The 18,529-nt window shown below is 42.6% G+C and overlaps 2 protein-coding genes and 1 long non-coding RNA gene across 3 annotated transcripts; 2 read left to right on the forward strand and 1 right to left on the reverse strand.

The window, feature by feature from the left end:
• Positions 1 to 1,763: 1,763 nt before the first annotated feature.
• On the forward strand, positions 1,764 to 4,124 carry LOC124403205. The gene is made up of 2 exons (XR_006928857.1): positions 1,764 to 3,358; positions 3,857 to 4,124. It is a non-coding gene; the product is annotated as an uncharacterized LOC124403205 (long non-coding RNA).
• Positions 3,661 to 13,794, reverse strand: cc2d1b (coiled-coil and C2 domain containing 1B). Its single transcript, XM_046876855.1, is given in 27 exon segments — positions 3,661 to 3,926; positions 4,298 to 4,420; positions 4,509 to 4,599; positions 4,780 to 4,879; positions 4,996 to 5,047; positions 5,159 to 5,217; positions 5,429 to 5,502; positions 6,102 to 6,218; positions 6,299 to 6,357; positions 6,453 to 6,565; positions 6,568 to 6,577; positions 7,043 to 7,215; positions 7,349 to 7,478; positions 7,719 to 7,861; positions 7,983 to 8,055; positions 8,143 to 8,312; positions 8,423 to 8,485; positions 8,637 to 8,715; positions 9,265 to 9,383; positions 9,519 to 9,630; positions 9,727 to 9,933; positions 10,151 to 10,318; positions 10,600 to 10,704; positions 10,794 to 10,897; positions 12,059 to 12,200; positions 12,322 to 12,450; positions 13,355 to 13,794. Coding segments are annotated over 26 exon segments (2,655 nt in total). The 5' UTR covers positions 12,388 to 12,450; positions 13,355 to 13,794; the 3' UTR covers positions 3,661 to 3,923.
• Positions 13,795 to 14,467: 673 nt separating this feature from the next.
• cdc20 (cell division cycle 20 homolog) lies at positions 14,468 to 18,417 on the forward strand. The gene is made up of 11 exons (XM_046876887.1): positions 14,468 to 14,618; positions 15,008 to 15,223; positions 15,320 to 15,480; positions 15,562 to 15,661; positions 15,761 to 15,886; positions 15,971 to 16,167; positions 16,354 to 16,448; positions 17,277 to 17,502; positions 17,591 to 17,716; positions 17,823 to 17,940; positions 18,025 to 18,417. The coding sequence occupies exons 2-11, from the start codon at positions 15,034 to 15,036 to the stop codon at positions 18,186 to 18,188; spliced, it is 1,503 nt and encodes a 500-aa protein (XP_046732843.1). The 5' UTR covers positions 14,468 to 14,618; positions 15,008 to 15,033; the 3' UTR covers positions 18,189 to 18,417.
• The last annotated feature ends 112 nt before the right edge of the window (positions 18,418 to 18,529 follow it).

Here is an 18,529-nt window from a genome sequence, read left to right on the forward strand (position 1 = left end):
GTGTTTGTGGACGACTGTTACGGAACTGTTATCTAGCGTTAAACATAACCAGCATTTCACAATCGTTGTGCAGCGTTTTTAGTTTAACGCGCCCTCTGCCATTTTTCTGTTACGATCCCGGATTTGACCGAATTCTGAAACATTAACGTCGGATGTAAACGCGGCTGTATCAGCTCGCATCCTGCTAATTCGTTAAGATGCTAACTTCTCCAGATCGTATATTACAACTTCCTGACTAGCAAACCTTCTCCATTCATCTGTTCGCTAACTCGCTGGAGATACGCTTACACTGCTGCTTGCTAACTAGCTGGTTTGGAGCTAAATTCTTTGCTAGCGTTCTGATTAACTAGCAGCTCTGTATCTGCTTTGCTACCTCACGAACATACTCATTAAATAATTCTTCAACCAGCTACTGGAATAAAAGTCGTCCAAATCTCGTGGACAAGCAAAATTCTGGGTACGTCACGTGGACGAGGGCGCGTTAAAAAAACGGGACGAATCAGTGTGACGTGACTTTATTTACGTAAAGAACTGCACTGGGAGCAAAGCCATCGTACAGGAGGAAGAGGACGGAGACGAGACGCCGGCATGGACTCTGTAGATGATCACTGGGTGCCATTATTTTCACTTAAAGCACTCTATAATGGTTTTGTTACGTCGCTTAGCTCTGATTGGTTGCGGCTTCAGTTCGGAGGAAACGCTTTGTTACAGTGTTCGAGTTTATGCATTTATGATGACGGAATAATCGACAGCCAATCAGAATCAAGGATTCAAATCACGTGTTGCACTCATGAGAGTTTTGGTTTCAGATTTTCAGGTTGGAGAAGAAACGACGTCACAGTGTGTGCGCTAGAATACGTGAGCGAGTCGTGTTGAAGCGTTCGCTCGTCTCTGCCCCACACGTGTGTTCTGTTTGTCCTTCACCTGCACAGGAAGTGTTTATGTCCAGTGTTTTATTTGTGTTTGTTTGTTTGTTTGTTTGCTTGAACGCATGCAGGAGGAAACCCAAACTTCAGTCACAGGAAGTGTGAAATAGTTACGTGAGTGATTCACGTTACACACTTTATATCAAGTTTTTGGATGCGAGTGAGAAGAAAATTTTTCTGAAATAAAAAACTGATTGTGATTCAAACAGTTTCACCTGGCAACCTGAGAAGCTGAAAAGCAGTGGGGTCCTGCCCCATGTCCTGCTTCTGTCCTTAAGAAGGAGATCTTCTGACACGGCTGTATTATATGTACAATAAAAACCTTCTGAACTGGTGTGTGTGTGTGTGTGTGTGTTTGTATACTTTATTAACAGATAGAATTATTAGCATTAATGTATATTCCAGTAAAATGTTTCAGATTTGGACTGTGATGGAACAATAAACTTAATTATTAAATTAGGTTTTAATTCCAAAAATCTGTGTGAATGTTGGGAAAATTGGAGAAAGTCAGATTTTCACCCAAAAATTACCAGGACCAACTGTGGTCTGGAGCATGATGGGAAACTCCAACTTGGATTGTTGTGTTTTTCTCAACCTCCATAATCTGTAGTGTGAATTTTGTCCAAATCTGAGAACGTCTGATTTTTCTCTCAAAACACAGTAAGGGGTCTGTTTTTCAGCGAAAAATTGGTCTTCCAGAATTCAGACTGTAGGTGACGGAGTCTAATGCAGTAATCCAAGTTTATGTTTCCCTTCACACTCCAACGCTGAGATCAGTCGAGGTGTTAAAAGTGTTTTAGGGCTAAAAATAAACATTTAGGAGAGAAACAGTGAAGTTTTATATCTTTAATGACAAAATGAATTTCATTCACAAACTTTCTACAACAGACTGAAACATCCAGAGTTCTGATTTTAGAGAGAAACAACTTTAACTTCATCTGCTCGGATCAGTGTGTGTGTGTGTGTGTGTGTGTGTCCAGGCAGCCTACTGGAGATCAGAACAAGGGCTGACGGCACACTGAAGAACTGATTAATGGCACATTTTAAGCAACAATAAAAACAGATGCAAACAAAGACAAGAATAAAAGTTTGAAATGGAAGAACAGGAAAGAAGTGAAATGTGAAATTGACGTTCAAAGAAACAAAAACATCCAAAACGTATGACTTTTTCCCAAAATAACTTGCAGTGTTTCAAGTTTTCAAACACAATAAATAAACCACGCCCACATGGTCACTGCGTAGCTTACCAATGAAATTAAATAGGACACCCCCCCCAAGAATCGACCATGACCCCGCCCCTATTTAGGCCCCACCTCAAATAGACCCCAATTATTAAAGCTATTAGTATTTGATTTAGCACGTAAACGTGGCGGCGTGTCGTTTGGTCTCTCGTTAACGTCCCTCATTGTTGTTTTGCTGCTTTTGGGTGAAACGTGAATCTACAACACACTGTTTTTATTTTAATGCCAATCGCTGCATCTTGGCAAAATCCAGTCACTGTTATATAATAATATTATATATAATCTGAAGCAAAAAATAAAATACAGACACTAATATAATAAGAATGAAATAAAAGGAGAAGCGCGTCTGGTCTGCAGAGCGGAACATCACGTGCAAACGAGGCCCACGTGACCCACAAAACCACGTCAAAGTGCAAGAAGAGCAGCTGGAAAAAAGTGCGAGAGTCTCGTCCAGACGTTTAGAACGTGTCCTCGTCCACTTCTACGACGTTCCGTAAAAAAATGAGTGCTTTCAAATATTTTTGGAGACTGATAATAAAAAGCTTAGAGAGGAAAGAGCAGAAGAACTTCAGAAGAACTTCGGAAGACCTGACGAAGCGATGCACAAACACGCCCCTCGTTTTCTTCTAGATTTCCTGCGTACCGATTATGCAAATGAGTTACTATATACGAGTTCTGATTGGAGCGGTGGTTTAGTGTGTGTATGAACGCGGCGGTCGGTCGGTCGTAGTTAACGTGTGGAAAATTAAATCATCTTCATGACTTCACGAACGCGTACGTTCTGCAAGAGCTCCGGTCCTGCAGGTGCCGCTGTCTGAACCGTACGACGGTAACCATGACTACAGGGGGATGAAGGTGTAAAGTGCATGGAGATGAGATGATGGGAGGTTGTGGTTACGGAGGTGCTCTACACTGAACGGCAGCGTTAACGTGTAATAAATCCACGTGTTCGGATCGCTGTTCTGTGGATTATGGCTTTGGCGCGTGAGGTTTAACCCGTGTTTCTCCGTGCAGAGGAGTTGCTTTGTAACGTAAAAACGAGTGTAGAAAATTAATTTGAGCAAATCGACGCAAAAAAGCTCTTTGCATAGATAAATCAGGTGAGCAGAGTCGTGCGGTAACGCAGCGGCGTGACGATCGATGTGACGCCGTGACGTGTTCCGGCTCCTGCGCTCGCTTTGGGATTAGTGCGTAAGTGCGATTTTAACGTCACGTTTTAACACAAACAGCATTTTGTTTATTTATTTATACTGAACTCTACATGAATTACATGATGCTGTGTGTGTGTGTGTGTGTGTGTGTGTGTATGTGTGTGCACTTGTGTGTGTGCACTTGTGTGTGTGTGTGTGTGTGCGTATTAGAGATAGTTTATTAATTTAATCCCACTATCTATATAAAGTTGTGTGTGTGTGTGTGAGAGAGTTTGTGTGTGTGTGTGTGTGTGTGTGTGCACTAGTGTGTGTGCACTAGTGTGTGTGTGTGTGTGTGTGTGAGTTTGTGTGTGTATGTGTGTGTGTATGTGTGTGAGAGTTTGTGTGAGTTTGTATGTGTGTGTGTGTGTGAGTTTGTGTGAGAGTGTGTATGTATGTGTGTGTGTGTGTCCCAATGGTGTACTCTGGTGAACAGACCTCTATGTGGTTCTGCTGTAACAGTAACAGTGTGACATTTTCTCCTGGTTTGTGTAAAAAGACGTGAGGAAGAGCAGCGTAACAGCAGGAAGTGACATCACAGCGGGTCAGTCGAGTGAAGATCAGAGCTACTGAGGAGAGAAGAGACAGAGGAACATCTCAAGAACAATCTCAAAACATGTTATTGAAATAAAGTTTCGAGTTGAAATGCTCTGTGTTATTTTAAGATGAATATATAATGATGAATTCTGTTGTTCTCTGTTTTTCAGATCTTTTCTGTTATTATGAAGTGAATTAAACTAAAACAGCTGATTGTGTATTTAAATGATTATTCCAAGACGTAGTTCTTTTTCTGTACATGTTTAGTGTAATTCTCACTGCACATCATCTGATCATCTGTTTCTACTGTTTCTTCTTAAAACATGCATTCATTTTTGATATTTATTTAATGTTTGTGGTGAAGATGTTAGAAGTGTGTGGTATGAAGGTCTCAGACACTCACGTGTGATTGGTCCAGCACCAGCCAGCGCTCAGTGACCGTCTGCATGTCCTGACCACTCAGAGGCTCTCTGAGACGAACCCTGACCTCTACACGACCTCCTGTTGCCTTCCGTCCGTCCATCACCTACAATACGGAGAGAGGGGGGGGGTTGGAGAAGATCAGGATGGCAGTAATTCAGTAAAGTCAGGAGTCTGAATCAGTCAGTTCTCACCTCCACGATCTCACGCACTTCACTCTCAGTCTCCAGTTTGTCCAGTTTAATGTGAGCTGTTCCCACAGGTTTATCACTCCTCAGGAAACCACTGTTACACACACACACACACACACACACACACACACACACACACACACACAATTCAGTTCAGATTCCATGTGTTCAGGCTTTATAATGTAATAAATGTTTTTAACTACATGGAGCAGTGTGTGTGTGTGTGTGTGTGTGTGTGTGTGTGTGTGTGTGTGTGTGTGTTTCAGTGTCTCACCCTTTATGAAACACTTCCAGTTTGAGGCCTTTGGACTGCACCACTCTCCTGAAGCCGCGGTGGTTACGGTTTATGGTTAAGGTGAAGCTCTGGTTGTACTCTACAGCATCAAACACACACGAGAAGAGCGTTAGATAAATCCTGAGTCTCACACACACACACACACACACACACACAACTCCGACTGTATCACACCAGGAAACGAGTGACGCTCACCGGGACTGCTGGTGTTTTTAATCACAGAGGTTTTGTGTCTCTGAGGCTGATCCTGGAACAGACCAAATCATCAACATCATCATCATCAATTTTCCTCCTCCTCATCATCAGGTCATTCAGAAATAGACAGTAGGAATAAGATCATATAAACACAGAGACTTACAGATGTGGGGAAGGGGAACTCGAACTTCACGTACGCGTCCAGGTCATTCGATGCGACACCTTTATGTGACAGAATAAGAGAAATAATGATCATGATCTCATCTGCAGAACATCTCATTACTGAAATATACGCTTTTAAAACCTCTAATCACTTTAAAGACGTGTTGTGAAAACACACACACACACACACACAAACAAACACACACACAGACACACACACACACAGACAGACACACACACACACACACACGGAGAGACAGATCAGACGCACCATGAGGAGCAGGAAGATTCATTCCTTTCACGATCATCACCACCATATCAGTGCTGCTAAGCTCCGGAAATATCCTGCAACACACACACACACACGTGCACACACACTTTCTCATATAAAATTACAGCCTCACTTCAATATATACTATATTGCCAAAAGTATTGGGACACCTAACATTTCAGAAGAAATTTTGATAATTTTTTATAATATTTAAGCATAACAATAAAACAATATAAAAATCTAAATACATGTAATTTTAATGCTCACGACTGTTTGGATTTATGTGAAATAATAATTGTATATTTGTTAATTTCAACATTTAATAATACATTTTTAAATTAACTTTTTCATTTTATCTGTTAACTGTAGTTAATGCACTGTGAACTAACTGAAGGAGGTGCAGCTCACGTGTCAAAACAAACAGCGTGTGGTATCAACGATTCGCCTCTAGAGGCCGCTCTCGTACTGTATAATGAACATTTTCAACCGCTCCAAAACAGATGCAACCCGGAAAAACTATGGGTATGAAAGTTTTCTGATAGCTGATCGTTCCAGGAATCAACTATCGGTGCTGATTAATCAGAAAAACCCATGAATCAATCCACTTTTAGTCCGAACACAGTTTGTTTGTTATGGTATTAAATGTGAGAAGGTGGTGTAGATGCAGGTCTACCTGACTGTGCTGTATGTTCTCTCCTCAAAGTGGTGTTTAGGAGGTTCGAGTCCGCGGGTCTGAGCCAGCTTCAGGATCTCCAGACTCTTCTTACATCTCGCTGCCATGTTCTCAAATCTAGCAGAGGCAGCAGAAATTTATACAACTGGATCTGTGTGTGTGTGTGTGTGTGTGTGTGTGTGTGTGTTCGTTCTTACTTTGTGGTTTCAGCTACATTCCCCAAGTGAGTAAACTGCTTGGAGTAAGTCATACACTTCTAAAAAAAAAAAAAAAGAAAAGAAAAAGAAAAAGAAGGTCAGTTCAGGTTTTAATCTGTAATGACCTTGGTGATGTTAGAGGTCAGAGGGTCACCTCATATTGCTCCTTCAGCATGGTGCTGAGCTGAGAGTAAACCTCCTCCGCTCTCTCAGACAACTCCACCTCACTGTGCTGGACCACGATGAAGTCCTCGTCCTCGTCAGAAAGGGAGACGGCACCTGACACACACACACACACACACACACACACACACACACACACCTTCATTTGCTTATTTTTTTTTCTCCTCATAATATTCTCCATCTGGTCATCCATCAACCATTTATTCTCTCTCTCGCTCTCTCTCTCTCTCTCTAATCCATCAGTTAATGTGCCTAGTAATCCACCTATCATCTCTCTACCTTTTATCTGTCCATCTATCTATTTGTTTACCTAACCATCTATCAATCCCTCCATCTCTTAAAGCATCAATGTGCTTTCATTTGAGCTTCTCACTCTTCTTTCATCGATTCATCCAGCCATCCAACTTTCCATTTCTCCCATCTGTCTGCCTGCCTGCCTGCCTGCCTGTCTGTCTGTCTGTCTGTCTGTCTGTCTGTCTGTCTGTCTGTCTGTCTGTCTGCCTGCCTGCCTGCCTGTCTGTCTGTCTGTCTGTCTGTCATGTCTTTCTTTCTTTTCTGCACCTTGCTGAGGTCGATGTTTTTGCCGCTGCGTGCTGCAATAATCAGTTGCTCCAGGATCTTGGCTGTGCGTAGATGAACCTTGGCCTGCTCCATGTCGTGCTTCTGTTTGGCCTCCAGTGCTGCCTTCAGGTACTGCTTCCTCCGAGCCTGCAACATCTCCACCTGCTCCGTCACTGAGGAACAAATACACGGTCACTGAGCGAAGGAAAAAAAACCCCACCAAAGTATTCCGCTCTTCTACTCCAGGAACCCAAAAGAACATTCCGGTCCTACTGAGGCAACAAAGGATGGACAAGTTCTACCAACCTGCAGAAGATAGGCTCTCTTTCTGGATGGTTCTCTCAGGTGAAGGAGTTCTTTTAGGATGCTGGACCATCGGAGGAACCGTCATTATCAGCTTCTTTGGCTTCTGCACTGCTCCTGCTGGAGCTTGGGGCTGAACATCATAGAGAACATTCAATCATCCTTCATTCTATCAGTCTCTATTTTTCTCTCCCTCTTTACTGCTATTTATACAGCTCTCTTCATCTTTCATTCTTTTCATCTTCCTTTCTGTCCATCCATGACTTTTTTCTTAATCAATGATCCATCATTCTACTTTGGCTTCCATCCATCCACCTTTATTCCATTCATCTATCTATCCTTCTAAACAATAAAGAGTAAAGAGGTAGAAGACCTGTTTGCTTTCTTTCCTCGCTTCCTCTTCCTCGTCGTCTCCATCCTCGATCTCGTTCGAAGCGATCTTATTGGCTGTTTCCAGAGCAGCAGCCAATCCCTCCTCAGGTTGAACCGCTGCCAGTCCTGGGATTGGTGGAAAACCTGATCGCAAACGAAAAACGGCAAAATAGCGATCATAAAAATGTGACACGTCCGACTGGCAACTGTGTGTGTGTGTGTGTGTGTGTGTGTGTGTGTGTGTGTGTGTGTGTGAGGGAGACACCTGGTGGTACTGGCAGCTCTCCGTAATTAAGGTCCCGTCCTGCTTTATGTGAGCGGATGGCGGTCTGATATTGCTGTGGACGACAGGAGAATGAAACATGTCGGTTGAATTATACAGAAACTCCACACTACTGCTGATGAAGGGTCATGTGATCTGTTACCTTGATGATGCGCTCATACATGCGGGCTTTGCGGTCATTGCCGCTAGCTTTAGCCTGATCGTATGTCTCTCTGTATTTAGCCATCCTCTGCTCCAAAGCTTCCAAAATACTTTTGGGCAGGGCCAGGCTGGGTGTGGCTGGGCTGGGCGGAGTCACTGCTGCATCATGGGCTAAACAGGTAAAAAAAAAAAAGAATTACAATATGTGTATTACCCATAATGCACTGCAGAGTCTATGCAAAGTCTATGTTAGCATGCTAGATGGTCATGCGTGTACTGACCCTGCATGTTCGGGGACGATTGTGAAATTTTTATCACGGGTATTGGAGAAGCTTCTGTTTCTGCTGCAGAGGGAAAACAGTTTATTATGAAACTAAACAAATCTGAGCAGCTTCTCTATAAATAAACCTTTAATGACCTACAACCTTCAAAACAGGAAGTTTTGAGCGGCGTGTTTTCATGGTTTAAATTCTGGACAAAATGGATTTTTCTCACCTCGGGACAGAGGAGGAAGAAGTTTAGTGAAGTCCACGCTCTCTCCTTTCTCCAGCGCCGCGAGCGCAGCGTCAAAACTCTGAAGGAGAAAAAGCGAAAAAAGGAGACGCTCTGTAACTTCCCTCGTGACACACATTCCTGACAGAACCCTGTTAGAGTTTGTGCTGAGACCAGCAAAAATCAGGAAGTCATACAGACAGACAAAGAGACAGGCAGATAAACAGACATACAGATAGACATACAAAGAGGAGACAGACAGACAGACAGACAGACAGAGAGAGAGAGAGAGAGAGAGAGAGAGAGAGAGAGAGAGAGAGAGAGAAACCCCAACAAATATAAAAGTGGAATATATAAAACAGGGCAAAGAACAAAAAATTATAAACAGAATGAGAAACAAAGCAACATACATATAAAGAAAAAAATGTATTAGATAGTCAGAGAGAAAGATGGTCAGATAAACGGACGGGGCAGCTATATACATGCAAAGTGTTTAAAAAAGACAGACAGGTTCAGACAGACAAAGAATCATTTCAGTATGAGAACAGTGAGACGGACGGGTGCAGACAGACGGGTGAAGACAGACGGGTGCAGACAGATGGGTGCAGACAGAGACAGATGTTTATCATACCTTGCTGTTTTTCATATGTGTTTTGGCCTGATCCAGATCTCCGGCTTGCTTTGCCCTCAGAGCCGCCATCTTGTACTGCTTCTGTCTCTCCAACAACATCTCCTTACTGGGGGCACTTACTTTTGTGTATAAATACACAAACCCAATAAAAAGTTTTAAATGCTTAAAACTCATTACATTACGGTCTGATTAACTGTAATTAGATTAGACACAATGAAAACAAAGTGTGGACGCTCACACTCAGCATTTCCTACCTGCAGGGGATTCTGGGATACGCTCCTGCTCAGGTGAGGTGGCATGAGACGGACCCCCGCTGCTGTCCGGCAAAACCGCAGCGGTCTCTGCTGAGGGGGACGCTTTCACTTCCTGTGGGCGTGACACAAACAATGACATCACAGCATTGCTTGTCTTTCTAAGTATCTATAGAATTCTAGAACAGTTCAGATCTGCGCTCGTGCAAACCTGCAGCGTCAACACGGAGTCTGTCTCCGGAGAAACGGGTGACGTCTCCACGGCGCTATCTGACTCCTCGTGATGCTCTGGTGCGGCTGTGGGAGGAGCCGAGGGAGGAGCGGCGTCGCCGCGGTTACCAGAGGCCACCGGAGGTGGGATCTCTGCTTCGTTTATCTTTCCTCCCTTACGTAGGGTAGCTAACATGGTCTGTAGGGTCTGGGGGGAGGGGCATAAACAACAACAACAACAACAATAATAATAATAATAATAATAATAATAATAATAATAAAACCTCTCCAATTGGTAAATCACAAAACATAAACAATATTATTTTTGAGATATTTTTTAAATGAATTCCGATTGCCAGATCCTCCTAAAACACAGAACGTGATGATGCAATGAGACGATGAGATGAAGGAACATATCTCGGTACCTTGAGGCCTCTGTCGTAGCGGCGAGCTTTAGCCGGCTCTCCTGCAGCTTTAGCGTTGGTTATAGCAGCGATGTACATGGTGATTCTCTCCTGAATGGTGCGTTCGACACCACCGCATGCTGCTGCTGCCTGGGTGGTGCTGCTGGTGTTCGAGGACGCCTTCACTTCCTGTGGGTGGAGCATCAGGTCAGTGAATTTCAGGTCTGACTGAAAGGTTTTCACTGCCTGGTTATACTAATGCAGGAAATCAATTTAACTGGTGGTGAATTAATTAATTAATTTAAAATAAATTAAAATAAAATGTACTTGAAAACATTTTTTTTCTTTTTACATTTTGCAGACTTCACTGGAACCCAAAGTTCTCATCTAACCCCAATATGGTTACCCATGATGCACCGTGGGTGTGTGTCATTGTGCACAGTGGTTCTGTATGTTGGTACCAGTGGTACCTGTGGTTCTGGCTCCACTGGCCCAGTTTCCTCAGTGCCAGGCGAGGTGGCGGTCTCTGCACCAGAATCTGTTTCCTCTTCACCCACCACTTCCTGTAGCTCTGCCTACAACACACAAAGCGTACATAACCGCTTACAACACACACACACACACACACACACACAGTAACATTGTAACAATAACAGAACAATACCAGCAGATCTTCGTCGTCCTCGAGGTCGTCGTCACTGACGTCATTGTCGAGGTCTTTCATGCACTCCTCTGTCATCTTCGCAATGTCTTCCATCGGTAACGGAGCTGAAAAATCAGATTTACTGTTCATTTTGGAGCACAGTCATCCACATAAGCCACACCCCTTTTATAGAACCAACAGGTAGAAAGACCTAACATCCACACCCAACATTTCACTAAACCTAAAAAATCACACCCTGTTAATGCCTCCCGCATTATAGCTATCATCCACATAGGCCACGCCCCCTCATTTCTGACTGACAGGTACAGGTGTAGCAAACCCCCAGCCAGACAATGGTGAAGCGTACTGATGTTTCAAAAAGCCTTTATTTTGTGTTCAGCCGTCAGCCTTTTCTTTGGGAAACACAAAATCTACCTTTCCTTGATGAGAAACCTTTTCTTAGTGAAACACCGTAAGAGCTACAGAACAGATAGATAACAAATAATACAATCAGCTCTTACAAACATAAACATGAATAGCCATTTATAAGAAACCCTTTTGTGATGTCACACAATGATGTCACAGATGTGACAGTGATAACAACACATTAAAACACTTCTTTACAGTTAAATAGATTAATCCACATATTAATGCATATACACATTAAACAATCAAACACAGTACCTTGTTCCCGTTCCAGCTAAGTGCTTAATTATCCCTTACTTTCCTTCAGAACCTTGTACGATTTCAGAGCGTTTTAGCGACATGACTTTCCTTTTCCATGTGTGCGTCACACTAACTAGTGGGGGCAGAGTTAAAGGACTATACCGTATGGGGGCGGGGTTAAAGGACTATACTGTATGGGGGCGGAGTTAAAGGATTACCTTATTTACTATTTTCTTAGAGTTAGTTACAACAGAGGCCACACCTCTCTCACCGTGACTGACTCAGAGTCCACCCTCCTTTACTGTAAACTAGCCTCCAAATAGGCCACACCTCCTTTTAGGAAAACATGCCTTTCTCACTAATTTAACTGTAATTTAGGCCACACCCCCTTTACAAAACTGGCAGATTAAAACATAATAAAATAACACATCCCCAAGCCTTGTTTACAGCAAACATCATCATCTTAGGCCACGCCTCCTCTGACATGTACAGAGGCCACGCCTTCTTCACTGTGACTTCTTTCGCTACATCCATTTAGGCCACACCCCTTGTTTTTGGACTGACAGATTTCAAGGCTAGTCTAACCGCCACTTAGGCCACACCCCCTTCTTGTTTTTTACCTTTGCTGTTTTTTTTCGCTTTAGCAGCAGCAGTTGTTTTTTTCCCCACAATGGCGGCGAATTCAGCCTCCAGATCCGGATCGTCCACACTCTCGCTCATGTCCATCATGTCCTCGGGGTTAAAGTCGATAAATAAACCCATCTGCAGCAAGAGACAGAGTTTTACACGCAGCTGCTCCACACAACAACACAAGAATCTTCCGGAAAGCGAACTCGTGTGAAGATGATTTCTGATCCTGAAAATGAAATGAAATCCCTCTCACCTGTTTGGCAGCAGCAGCTCCTTGGCCTTTAGGAGCCACAGGACGTTTATTTTTCTTGGCAAACATCTTCAGTTCCCTCGAGTCGTCCTGTTACGGTGACTCTGAGATGTCGACAAAAAAGACCCAAATCTGCACAAACAAACTCGAGTCACATTACATTCTCCTCAATCAGATCCCATTAATACACACACCTGAGCTGTGTGTTTCCTGTACAAGCACAAAATACTTTCACCTGATTACAAACCCCTCCAGCATTCATAACAACAACAAATACACTTTCATTCATTAAAGAAGAAGAATCGCATTTATCTCTTTCAAGTTTTCGTTTATTATTCTTTATTTCAGGAACATTAATAGAAGATTTATTTATATGTACAGACCCTAATAAATAAATAATATACTTTAAAATAATAAAATACATAAGCTATAAATAAAGATCATAAAAGTAATAAAAAAAAAAAACAATTTAGGTCATTTTTTTGTTCACCTCTTTTCACAGTTTAACAGGTTATAAAATATGAATTTGTTTGGGTCTGTTTGGGCCTATTAGTTTATCATTAATAAATAAGCCAGTGGTGACAGTGGTAAAGGAAAAACTCTTATTTTGAACATAATAACCATAACATACACTTGATTATAAAACTAATGATAGATTGAAAGGTGTTAAAGTGAATAAATAACAATTATTTATATACAAAATGTGTAACAATCAAATAAATATTACATAAATAAATAGTTATCTTATTTTATATATATATATAAATGAATAAAACATTAAATACATATAAATATAAATGTCAAAATTCCCCCATTTAAAAATGATTATAATGCGTTTTAGGCTGCGCAGTAAATGCGCACAGCATCCTAACTTATAATAATAATATAATCTTTAAAGTGTTATATATTTTTACATTTGAATGCGTCTAATCTTTTATGTATAAAAAGTGATACTTTGGGTAAACATTGCAATCCGGTTATTTATCTCCACTTGAATGAACTTGTTTTTCTGACAATATGCGCAAACGTGTCCTACCTGTAAGGTGCTGATGCTGATGTGAGGTGAATAAAGCAGCTCCAAAAGCAGCTCCAAAAGCAGCTCAGGTTTACTACACAGCGCGTTTAAAGCGCACCATGACCCTGATGGATTTTCATTCCGCTCTGTAAACTCGACAAAAATATCAATTTAATTGCGTGTCATGAAGAAAATCCCGGAGTCTGAGCTGTAAACACATTCACGTGACACCAGCACTGAGCAGGAAACGTGTTCCTCTCTAAAGCCGTTATCTCCCGAAGGAAAACACTAAAATATCAGCAGATTCTAATTCATGCTTTTGAGTTTAAGCAGACGCAGAACTTACTTCAATTCCCCGTGAAAATAAAGATACATGTAGTCAGTAATGATGTTAGTTTCGTTTCTACTTCAGCTCAGGTTTCTGCTCACACTCCTCCAACACAAACATTACCACTTCCTGGTTCTGGATCAAGGAAAAACCCACTGCCATTGGCTAAAAACAAAGCACGTGACTCTGATCCCGGAAGTGAAGTTCTCATAGCCGGTTATTTATTTTAACTCACGGTAAAGATTTCAACAAATACAAAACAAACACAACTTACATTTTTCTTAACGCTTTCGTGCAACTTATGTATTTATATCCTTATTATAAATATGTCAGTTTGTGACCGTATTTAATCCTGTTTGCTATTTCTTTCTCTGTACAACAACAGACTACAAACTACATTCCCCAGAATGCCCCGCGTTCGTCTCGTCTCGATATGAATCTGCAGAATCTTTTTAAAAGAATCAATACATATTCGACAAAATATATTCTAAACGATAAATATATTTAATATTATTTATATGTGGGAAATAGAGCACAGCAAAACAAAAATATCCAAGTCGATGCGTTTGCTGCGTGTGCAATTGTTGTTAATAATTTGTTAGGGGGAAAAAGGCTATAGATTAGATAAACATACGTACCAGATTTTTTTATACTAAACAATAAACATCTAAACAACAATTCGAGTACGGTTTAGTCTAGTTAGAATTTAGCACACGCCGCTCGAAACAATTCCAACCAATCAGATTTGAGAACGCGAATGCAGCTGCTTTGGTAACAATTTGAACGGACCAATCAGAAGCGCGCATTCAATCATTTAAACTGGCGCAGGGACGCGTGTTGATTGTTGAGTTTTGTAGACACGTAGAGCTGATCACATACCCGAACTCCTTCAAATTTTCTCCTGATTTAGAGATTTAGCTGAAGCTTTACTTCCGAGAACCTGCTGTGGAACATCTGGTGAGTTTTATAGCGTCATAATATGAATAGAAATATTTCCCAGGGTTCTTTATTGTGCATGAAAATGATCTGTTACTCCTGTGAGCTCTCACGTGCTGCGGGAGGAAACCTGAACCAACATCTCCTCCTTCAGTTTTCTGTTCCTTCACTTTATCATTTATTTTATAAAGGATTTGCTACAAAAATGTCGTTTTATGGATCAATGTCCTGTAATACTTCCCTTCATAGTGTTCATCTCGTGCAAGAGCATTCCTTATTAAAGAAAAGCCATGTGTGTGTTTGAGGGGTTTTGTGTGGTTTATTTGGCCATCACGTGGTGGTAATAAAATGTTGTTTTCTCCCCTAACTTGCGCTTGGTTTAATTTCATGGATCTCTTCATCTCGATCAGTGTTTCAGATTTGGCCTTCACTCATCATGGCTCACTTCGGGTTTGAGAACGACGTGCAGAGCTTGTTGAAGCTGGACATGCCAATCACCAATGCCCCGATGGCCAGGTGGCAGAGAAAAGCCAGTACATCCACCTCGGCCAACACGAGCGCCCTGTCCCCGAGCAAAAGCTCCAACCGGTCTCTCAGCATGTCCAAAACGCCCAGTAAAACCCCAGGTACGTGCGTCTGATGCCCAGGGATGAACCTTCTCGATATTATGGCCCTCTGAGTACCTTTTCTGCATGTTTAACCTTATTTTTAACTCCAAACAGGGAAGAACGGCAAGAACCAAAGCACCCCTTCAAAGGCTGGAGGAGATCGGTTCATCCCCGTCAGAAACGCCAAACAGATGGACGTGGCGAGTTTCCTCATCTCGAAGGAAAACGAGCCGGTCGAGGAAGCAGCAGCAGCAGCAGCAGCGTCGTCCTCCACAGTTAGTCTCTGTTTTTTCTTTCAAAATCCATGTTCTGGATGTGAACTCACTTACATGTGAACTTATTTTGTTAAATAACAGCAAACGTATCAGAAGGCCTGGTCTGTGACTCTGAATGGATATGATCTCGAAGAAGCCAAAATCCTGCATCTAGGTGGGAAACCTCTCAACGCCCCTGAAGGTCAGATGGTTTTAAATCAAGAATGCAAACATTTGTGGTTTTTATTTATTTATTTATTTTTTATTTAAAAGTAAATAAATAAGAACTTCCTGCTTGTAGGTTACCAGAACAACTTGAAGGTTCTGTACAGCCAAGTTCCCACACCTGTCTCGCTGAAAAAGACCAGATACATATCTTCAGTCCCAGAGAGGATCCTGGATGCCCCTGAGCTCAGAAACGACTTTTGTAAGGATCTAACACCAGTTCTGTTCACTGTGCTGTAATCTACACTCGGACCTTTGTGTTGATGGGACGTGTTCTTTCATTCAGATCTGAACCTGATGGACTGGGGCAAACTGAACGTTCTGGCGGTGGCTCTGTCGGAGTACGTGTACCTGTGGGACGCTGCGCTGGGGCAAATCGTCCTGCTGAAAAAGATGGAGGAGGAGAACGGGTACATCTGCTCGGTCTCCTGGAGCAAAGATGGAAACTTTTTGGCTATTGGGACGAGCGACTGCAAAGTGGAGGTATACAAAGTGACTACTGTTATTTCAAAGTATGAAGGGCAGAGATTGGGGGTAGAGGGTCGGCACATCAGTCAAGACACCAAGAACAAATTGTCAACAACAAACACGAAGGTCACCAAGGTGGCTTTAGAATGTAGTCACAAACCGTTTCCTACTGTAGACTAATTTGTGCTCCACCCCATGCAGCTGTGGGACATTCAGTGTCAGAAGCGTCTGCGCAGTATGGACGGCCATCGCGCCCGAGTCAGCTGCTTGAACTGGAACGATCATGTCCTGTCCAGGTAAGTCAGAGCGACTCCGAGGTCATCTTCATAGCTTTTGGATGTTCTCGCACGAAGAATGAACAGTGCAGCCTGGACTGTAGATACCACAGTTTACAGATGATTCACTTTTTTGCCTCCTGCAAGGAAGGGGACATGGTTTAAAAATAAAATCTCACCCATTTGTAACTAAGTAACAGACTCGACAGGCATTGATGTGACCAGCACTATTTCTAGGCATAGGAAAACTAGGCAGTCGCCTTAGGGGGGCGCCAGTGAGCACTTTCTGTACATGTTTGCACAATTGAATTCAGCCAATTTGATGTGGGTTTTTTTTTTTTCCTTCCTTCCTCCTCTAATATGGAAGGTTGTGAATGATTTGTAGGGGGATGGTTGACTATACGCATCACTCAGGGTGGCAAAAAAAAGCTAGAACCGACCCTGGGTGTCCCGTCTGGGTCACTGCACCAACTTGTTCCAAATTTGGCAGAAGGTGAATCGGTTTTTCAGAGATTTATTTTTTTTCTTTTTAAACACAAACTGGGGTGATGAAACGCGTTGAGGTCTTGTAGGGACGTGTGAGAGAGAGAAAGGGAAGATTAAATAGATTGAGGATTGATTCTAAAAACGGTGCCCTGACCCATAAAGGGTTACTCACGGTACCAAAACGTGCAAAATAAGAACCACTGGATCTTTAAAGACATGGACCTAAAAATGAACACTGGTGTAGGCCAACTTTACACGCTTGAACTTCTAAAGCAGTTTGTTAGTCAGTAGTCGTAAGTTGGTCAGTGACGAACTCTCGTTCCTCTCATGATTCTTAACCCTGACTCTCCTTTTCCATCAAAGCGGTTCAAGGTCAGGTTTGATCCACCAGCACGACGTCCGCGTAGCAGACCATCACCTGCTCACGCTCCGAGGTCACACACAGGAGGTGTGCGGTCTCACCTGGTCTCCTGACGGCCGCTATTTAGCCAGTGGAGGAAATGACAACCTGGTTAACATCTGGCCGAGCGTGCAGGGCAGAACTCAGACAGCTGTGCACTCCTTCAGTGAACACCAAGGGGCTGTGAAGGTCGGTGTGGAGCACAGACCTCCAAACGTTTTAACACTGGCTTGGTCCACGTTGCAGTATTTTTCACGCGTCCCGTTTTCTCGTGTAGGCATTGGCATGGTGCCCGTGGCAATCCAGCATCCTGGCATCAGGAGGTGGAACCAGTGACCGACACATCCGCATCTGGAACGTCAACAGCGGCTCGTGCGTCACTTCCTGGGACACGCAGTCTCAGGTGAAGAGAACAAACTGCATAATTCGGCTTGTGATTGGTCAGATGTTAAGGTCTTCACTCTCCAACAAAATTGCAGGTTTACATTTAACGTCTCTGATCTTTTCAGGTGTCGTCCCTCGTGTTTGCGCCGAACCATAAGGAGCTCGTGTCGGGTCACGGTTTCGCCCACGACAAGATCTTCATCTGGAAATATCCCTCACTCGCTAAAGTGGCAGAGCTCGAAGGTTCGTTCCAATGCATTGCTTAGAAACCTACAACCCTGTAAACCACCACCCCAACCATGATTAAACTTCTCTTCTGTCCTCCAGGTCACACGGGCCGCATCCTGAACATGGCCCTGAGTCCTGACGGCTCCACCCTGGCGTCCATCAGCTCCGATGAAACCATCCGGCTGTGGAAGAGTTTCGAGAAAGATCCCATGAAAAAAGCCAAGACTGTGAGCAGCAGCATCATCCAGCAGCACATCCGATAGTTTCGTGTTTATGTACAAAATTTCTTGTAAAAAATTTCAAATAGATTTTCAGGTTTTTTTTTTATTCACCTTTTGATTCATGACTCCAGTTCCATCATGTTTAATGGATTTTTATGAGCCCCTGATGCTTTTATGAAATGTTCCAATATTTAATGTGAAGTATTTTATGGAGAATCGCTTCAAGTTTATAAATAAATCTTAACATGAACAAATAAATGGCTTTTTTCTATTTACTTTCTCCTGAGTGCTGTTTTAAAGATGGTTTACAGAAGGAGCTTCTGGTGTCTCTGCTGTTTATCTGCTATAAGGAACTTTTTTTTTTTTTTTTTCACCATTTAGTG

Source organism: Silurus meridionalis, chromosome 20 (genome assembly GCF_014805685.1).
Source record: "Silurus meridionalis isolate SWU-2019-XX chromosome 20, ASM1480568v1, whole genome shotgun sequence".
Lineage (NCBI taxonomy): Eukaryota > Metazoa > Chordata > Actinopteri > Siluriformes > Siluridae > Silurus > Silurus meridionalis.

Excerpts from the sequence above, each read along its gene's own strand:
- cdc20 (XM_046876887.1), top strand. The coding sequence starts at position 15,034 with ATGGCTCACTTCGGGTTTGAGAACGACGTGCAGAGCTTGTTGAAGCTG. Across the intron at positions 16,168-16,353 it reads CGAGCGACTGCAAAGTGGAG|CTGTGGGACATTCAGTGTCA; the intron begins GTATACAAAGTG and ends CACCCCATGCAG. Across the intron at positions 16,449-17,276 it reads AACGATCATGTCCTGTCCAG|CGGTTCAAGGTCAGGTTTGA; the intron begins GTAAGTCAGAGC and ends TTTCCATCAAAG.